This window comes from Eleutherodactylus coqui, chromosome 1 (assembly GCF_035609145.1).
Source record: "Eleutherodactylus coqui strain aEleCoq1 chromosome 1, aEleCoq1.hap1, whole genome shotgun sequence".
NCBI classification, from domain to species: Eukaryota; Metazoa; Chordata; class Amphibia; order Anura; family Eleutherodactylidae; genus Eleutherodactylus; species Eleutherodactylus coqui.
The window spans coordinates 53,948,985-53,957,457 of NC_089837.1; the positions used below are offsets into that span (position 1 = coordinate 53,948,985).

General features: G+C 35.1%; 1 protein-coding gene across 1 annotated transcript in view; it reads right to left on the reverse strand.

Moving 5' to 3' along the window:
• The window catches only part of LOC136609541 (opsin-5-like), a 33,792-nt gene extending 25,527 nt beyond the window's left edge, over positions 1-8,265 (reverse strand). The window contains exon 1 of the mRNA XM_066589159.1: positions 8,148-8,265. Coding sequence (XP_066445256.1) covers positions 8,148-8,223 — 76 coding nt within the window. The 5' untranslated portion in view covers positions 8,224-8,265. The remainder of the gene's footprint in view (positions 1-8,147) is intronic.
• Positions 8,266-8,473: the final 208 nt, after the last annotated feature.

Sequence of the window (8,473 nt, forward strand, 5' to 3'; positions counted from 1 at the left end):
GATGAGCACGAATCCGGATAATCATGTAGTATAATAGACATATGGTATAATAGTCATGTAGCCTAAGGGTAATTTCACACAAGAGAGAAAATCGTGCAATTTTTGCACGATGCAAGAGTGAGTAATAAACGCAGATTGTGAAACAAAGGATTGAGGCCTCACGTCCACGGGCAAACTTGAATTGTGGAATCCGCGCTGATGATCCGCAGTTCAATGTGCCCATAGACAGTCATTGGCCATCCGCAGGTAACTAAATACCGCTACCTGCGGATTTAATTTTTCCCCAGCGTGCGGATCACACGTGCGATGAAAAAAAATGCAGCATGATCCACTTTCTGCGGTTTCCCGCACGTACGGCTTCCATTGAAGTCTATAGCAGCCATCCAATATGCGGCACAGGCACAGCTGATACTGCGGCTGTGCCACAAATCCGCGGGAAAGCAGGAGATTTAAAAAATAAAAGAAACACTGCGCATGCACGCAAAACACCGGACAGCATGCCGAGCGCATCTGCTGTGCAGAAGAAAAAAGATCTGGCTGCGACGAAGGAGACCCGCGCCACATCCAGACAGGTGAGAAAATGCCTTTTTTTTCCTCATGGCTGCGGGATTTTGCACTGGGAATCTGTGCGTGTCCGTGGACATGAGGCCTTACAATGGTTTCCTTCCCATCTGCGATGTTTTCACTCATGTGATGTTGACCTTTTTGCGATGTGGGCTTTTAATTTTTTTTTATCTCCCATGTTTCCCCTGGGGAGCCTCCTTTTTATCGCATCGCAATTTTAACACTAGAAAGTCCTATTGTCTTACACGATAAAAAACTGCGCGATTTTATTGCGGGTGGGCAGCGATGCATCGCTGATGCTCAAAAATCGTGAGAACAAAGAAGCAATTTTGCCGTGATTTTCTTGCAGCAAAATCGCGATCGCCCGTGTGGAACTAGCCAAATAGCCAAGTATTGTTGTATTGGTTTGCGTTTTACTGATTTCCTCCCTTCTGTGTGCTTTCTGCTCTCTCCGGACTTATCTCTCTCAGGAGCTGCTCAGATACCATCAGTTATTTATCTTCTGACAGATATATGACTGATTCTGTCAGCACCGATGACTAATGCCACGTTGACAAGCCCCCCAGTTACAGACCACAATCCCAAGGCAACATGTATGGAGAGATGTGAAAATTGTCACCAAAAAGGTCAGAATAAAAATAAACAAAAAGACCCTCGGTACGGGAATGGTCATTTTCACGGCAAAAACTTTAATAAAAATGTATAAACTAGCGTCAACACTTTAAACATTTACTGTCCATCCCCAGAGATGGGACCCCAATACTATCAGTCATTTATATGTGAATCTCCCTTTCCTTGTTGCTTGCTGCCCTAGTCCCTGAGATCCATACTCAAGGACTGAAAGATGTAGACAAAGTGATGGATACTCACAGTCAGATCTTAAAGGGGTATTCTGGGCATTTAACCCCTTGATGTATTGATGACCTATTCTCAGGATCCTGCTATTAGGGCCCCCAGTGATCATCTGACCTCAGCCCCAGCACTCATTGTAGTGAGATCGGACGTCCATATTGGGGTCGGAGCAATAGAAGGTATAACTCCTACTGATTTCAAAGGGAATTATACCTTCTACTGCACTTGTGGCTCTGACCCCAAAGCCTGCTGTAGTGAGGGCAGTGGCTGAGATCAGGTGATCACCAGGGGTCCTGAGAAGCAGACCCCCGCGGATCAACCACTGATGACCTATTTTAAGGATAGGTCATCAGTACTAAAAAAGGCTAAATGCCAGGAATAGCCCTTTAAGATTGGACTGTGAGCCTATATCACTTTTAGCCTTGTTTATATCTTACAGGGGAGGGTCTTTATTTCCAGTCCTCAAGTATAGATCTCACTGACTAGGGACGCAAGCAACAAGGAAACGGGGGGTCACTCCTAAATGTCTGAAAGGAGGGGGGCCCTTTCTCTAAGAACACTACTTATAGAGAAAACAGAGGTCTACAAGAGGGTAAATGCAACAAAAAACCCTTTAATGTACATATAAAGTAAGACAGCAGCGAGGTTAGGAGATAAAGTTGAGAGAAAGTCCCAAAAGTGAGGTTAAAATATAGACTACCAGAAAAGCGCGCCCCCAGAAACAGCCAAAAATAAGAAGTGACAAATTATTGATGAAGAACTTACGGGCAGATTCCTCGTATGCTCATTTCTAAGCGGTTTTGTAAAAATCGCTTTTAGAGCTTCTGGATATCATATAAAGCAGTCCGCTTACTACGGTACTACAATGCCCATAAGGGGATATTACTCAGCTTTGACATGCCTTGAATATTAAAAATCTGCTTTGTAACAGGATAGATAGATAGATAGATAGATAGATAGATAGATAGATAGATAGATAGATAGATAGATAGACATGAGATAGATAGATAGACATGAGATAGATAGATAGACAAGAGATAGATAGATAGATATGAGATAGATACATAGACATGAGATAGATACATAGACATGAGATAGATAGACATGAGATAGAAATGAGATAGATAGATATGAGATAGATAGACATGAGATAGAAATGAGATAGATAGATAGATATGAGATAGATAGATGGATAGATAGATATGAGATAGATGGATAGCTAGATAGATATTGGATAGATAGATATGAGATAGATGGAAGGATAGACATAAAGAAGATGGAAAGATAGATAGATATGAGATGAATAGATAGATAGATATGAGTTAGATATTAGATAGATAGATATGAGATAGATATTAGAGAGAAAGATAGATAGATATGAGATAGATAGATAGAAATGAGATAAATAGATAGATAGATATGAGATAGATAGAGAGATAGACATGAAATAGATATGAGACAGATAGATAGATATGAGATAGATAGATAGATAGACATGAGATAGATAGATAGATAGATAGATAGATAGATAGATAGATAGATAGATAGATAGATAGATAGGAGAGAGATGGATATGACATAAATATATGGATAGATAGATAGATAGATAGATAGATAGATAGATAGATAGATAGATAGATAGATATGAGATAGATAGATAGATTGAGATAGATAGATATGAGAGAGATAGATATGAGATAGAAAGATAAATAGATAGACATGAGATAGATATGAGATAGATAGATAGATATGAGAGAGATAGATATGAGATAGATATGCGATAGATAGATCGATAGATAGATATGAGATTGATAGATATACATGAGATAGATATGACATAGATAGATAGATAGATATGAGATAGATAGATATGAGATAGATAGATAGATAGATAGATAGATAGATAGATAGATAGATAGATATGACATAAATAGATAGATGGATAGATAGATATGAGATAGATATTAGATAGATAGATAGATAGATAGATAGATAGATAGATAGATAGATAGATATGAGAGAGATAGATATGAGATAGATAGATATGAGAGAGAAAGAGATAGATAGATATGACATAGATAGATGGATGGATAGATGGATAGATATGAGATAGATAGATGAATAGATAGATAGCTATGAGATAGATAGATAGATAGATAGATAGATAGATAGATAGAAATGAGAGAGACAGAAATGAGAGAGATAGATGAATAGATAGATAGCTAAGAGATAAATAGATAGATAGAAAAGAGATAGTTAGATATGAGAGAGATAGATATAAGATAGATATGCAATAGATAGATCGATAGATAGATAGATAGATAGATATGAGATAGATAGACATGAGATAGATAGATAGATAGATGGATAGATGGATATGAGATAGATAGATAGATGGATAGATGGATATGAGATAGATAGATAGATGGATAGATGGATATGAGATAGATAGATGGATAGATAGATATGAGATAGACAGATAGATATGAGATAGATAGATGGATAGATAGAAATGAGATAGATAGATAGATTTGAGATAGATAGATATGAGAGAGATAGATGGATAGATAGATATGAGATAGATAGATAGATATGAGATAGATAGATAGATAGATAGATAGACAGATAGATATGAGATAGATAGATGGATAGATAGATATGAGATAGATGGATGGATAGATGGATATGAGATAGATAGATGGATAGATAGATATGAGATAGATAGATAGATAGATATGAAAGAGATAGATGGATAGATAGATAGATAGATAGATAGATAGACATTAGATAGATAGACATGAGATAGATATATAGATAGACAGATATGAGAGAGATAGATGGATAGATACATTGATATGAGATAGATGGATGGCTAGACATAAAGACGATGGAAAGATAGATAGATATGAGATAGATAGATAGATAGATAGATAGATAGATAGATATGAGATAGATGGATAGATAGATATGAGATAGATCGATAGATAGATAGATAGAGAGATAGATGGGTAGATGGATATGAGATAGATAGATGGATATGAGATAGATATATGCATAGATGGATATGAGATAGATAGATGGATAGATGGATATGAGATAGATAGATGGAAAGATGGATATGAGATAGATAGATAGATATGAGATAGATAGATGGATAGATAGATATGAGATAGATAGATGGATAGATAGATATGAGATAGATAGATGGATAGATGGATGTGAGATAGATAGATGGATATGAGATAGATATATGGATAGATGGATATGAGATAGATAGATGGATAGATGGATATGAGATAGATAGATATAAGATAGATAGATGGATAGATAGATATGAGATAGATAGATGGATTGATGGATGGATAGATAGATATGAGATAGATAGATGGATTGATGGATGGATGGATAGATAGATATGAGATAGATAGATGGATTGATGGATGGATGGATAGATAGATATGAGATAGATAGATGGATTGATGGATGGATGGATAGATAGATATGAGATAGATAGATGGATTGATGGATGGATAGATAGATAGATAGATAGATAGATAGATAGATAGATAGATAGATAGATATGAGATAGATAGATAGATAGATATAAGATAGATAGATGGATAGATATAAGATAGATAGATGTATAGAGAGATATGAGATAGATAGATGGATAGGAGATAGATAGATGGTTAGATAGATAGATAGATAGATAGATAGATAGATAGATAGATAGATATGAGATAGATAGATATGAGAGAGATAGATGGATAGATAGATATGAGAGAGATAGATAGACATGAGATAGATAGATAGACATGAGATAGATATATAGATAGATAGACAGATAGATATGACAGAGATAGATGGATAGATACTTAGATATGAAATAGATGGATGGATAGACATAAAGAAGATGGAAAGATAGATAGATATGAGATAGATAGACAGATAAATATGAGATAGATAGATAGATATACATGAGATAGATATGAGGATAGATAGATAGATGGATAGATAGATATGAGATAAATAGATGGATAGATAGATAGATATGAGAGAGATAGATGGATGGATAGATAGATAGATATGAGAGAGATAGATATTAGATAGATAGATAGATAGATAGATAGATAGATAGATAGATAAATAGATATGAGAAAGATAGATATGAGATAGATAGATATGAGATAGATAAATATGAGATAGATAGATAGATAGATATGGGATAGATAGATATATGGATAGCTAGATATGAGATAGTTAGATGGATAGATAGATAGATATGAGATAGATAGATGGATAGATAGATAGGTATGAGACAGATAGATGGATAGATAGATATGGGATAGATAGATAGATATGAGAGAGATAGATGGATAGATAGATAGATAGATAGATAGATAGATAGATATGAGAGAGAGAGATAGATAGATAGATATGAGAGAGATAGATAGATGGATAAATAGACATGAGATAGATAGATAGATAGATAGATATGAGAGAGATAGATGGATAGATAGTTAGATATGAGATGGATGGATGGATAGACATAAAGAAGATGGAAAGATAGATAGATATGAAATAGATAGTTAGATAGATAGATAGATATGAGAGAGATAGATGGATAGATAGTTAGATATGAAATAGATGGATGGATAGACATAAAGAAGATGGAAAGATAGATAGATATGAGATAGATAGATAGACAGATAGATATGAGATAGATAGATAGACATGAGATAGATATGAGATAGATAGATATGAGGATAGATAGATGGATAGATAGATATGAGATAGATAGATGGATAGATGGATAGATAGATATGAGATAGATAGATGGATAGATAGATATGAGATAGATAGATGGATATGAGATAGATAGATGGATATGAGATAGATAGATGGATAGATAGATATGAGATAGATAGATAGATAGATAGATAGATAGATAGATAGATAGATATGAGAGAGATAGATGGATAGATAGATAGATATGAGAGAGAGAGATAGATAGACATGAGACAGATAGATGATAGATAGATAGATATAGAGAGAGATAGATGGATAGATAGTTAGATATGAGATAGATGGATGGATAGACATAAAGAAGATGGAAAGATAGATAGATATGAGATAGATAGATAGACAGATAGATATGAGATAGATAGATAGACATGAGATAGATATGAGATAGATAGATATGAGGATAGATAGATGGATAGATAGATATGAGATAGATAGATGGATAGATGGATAGATATGAGATAGATATGAGATAGATAGATGGATAGATAGATATGAGATAGATAGATGGATATGAGATAGATAGGTGGATAGATAGATATGAGATAGATAGATAGATAGATAGATATGAGAGCGATAGATGGATAGATAGATAGATAGATAGATATGAGAGAGATAGATAGATAGACATGAGACAGATAGATGATAGATAGATATAGAGAGAGATAGATGGATAGATAGTTAGATATGAGATAGATGGATGGATAGACATAAAGAAGATGGAAAGATAGATAGATATGAGATAGATAGATAGACAGATAGATATGAGATAGATAGATATACATGAGATAGATAGATAGATATGAGATAGATAGATGGATATGAGATAGATAGATGGATTAATGGATAGATAGATAGATATGAGAGAGGTAGATAGATAGATAGATAGATAGATAGATAGATAGATAGATAGACATGAGATAGATATGAGATAGATAGATGGATAGAGAGATAGATATGAGATAGATAGATATGAGATAGATAGATGGATAGATAGATATGAGATAGATCGATAGCTAGATAGATAGATAGATAGATAGAGAGATAGATATGAGATAGATAGAAGGATAGACAGATAGATATGAGATAGATAGATAGATATGAGATAGATAGATTGATAGATAGATATGAGATAGATGGATGGATAGACATAAAGAAGATGGAAAGATAGATAGATATGAGATAGATAGATAAATAGATAGATGTTACAAAGTTTAACTCGACTCTACATATTCGGATGACTTTTTGTGCCAAATGTTAATTGACATTTCAATAGTTTTTCAGTGTTTTGTTGTTTTAACAATAATTGCTTTTCAGTGGTTTCTGATAACTTATTGCAGAAAGTTATCACTGTCAATTTAACATTGCTACATTTGTAGACAGGCAGATTGTAGTATAACCCGATGGGAATAACAATGATTTATTTTATTGATTCGTGATTATCGTTTATTCTAATTGCATTATTGCTGCAAATATTATCAGTACTTAAAATATTAACCTGATCATTACAATTAGCACTACTGTCCATATCACAGAATAAACATGAAAACATAATGATATTGACAGTAATTATAAGAATGAAGTAATTCACGATTATTAATTACAAAAATACGAGATAGTATTAACAATAGTAAAAGTATCAATAATAAAAACAACACCATAAAGTTACACAGCTGCCTTCACATCTGTGCTGGATCCTCTGCTCGGAGGTTCTGTCTCAGATCTGGCACAAAATACAGCTTTTACGGCTTTTTCTCCTGGTAAAATGTTGTTCCGTCCCCACGTTTGGCCAGGGGATTCCCCTTTCCTGCTTCTCGAACGTAGCAGAAAACCGTAATCCCCGCCACAGAGGTGAAGGCAGCCAAACTCATATTTGACCCTTCGCACAGAGTCCTCCTCTCCACATATTACATACTCCGATCACTTACCTACAATTAGTAGAAAGATGCCAGCTGCATAATCCACCAGAGGATGTAAGGTAGAAGCATACTTGTCCTCCATCATCCAGGCTGCTGCTGCAGGAAACCTTACTCCGTCTGCTCTGGGATGGCATTCATGGTCCTGCGGGTGATGTATGTATGAGCTCAGGGACTGAAGGAGCTGAGGGATGTGCAGAGGCTGGAGAGAATGAATCCACTACAAGAGGAGGTGTAGACCATGATGGGGCCGCCCCACAGCTGGTGTAGTACTACAACTCCTATCCTGACAGAGGCAGCATATGGTTCTGCAGTTTATAGGGTGGGATATAAAAGGG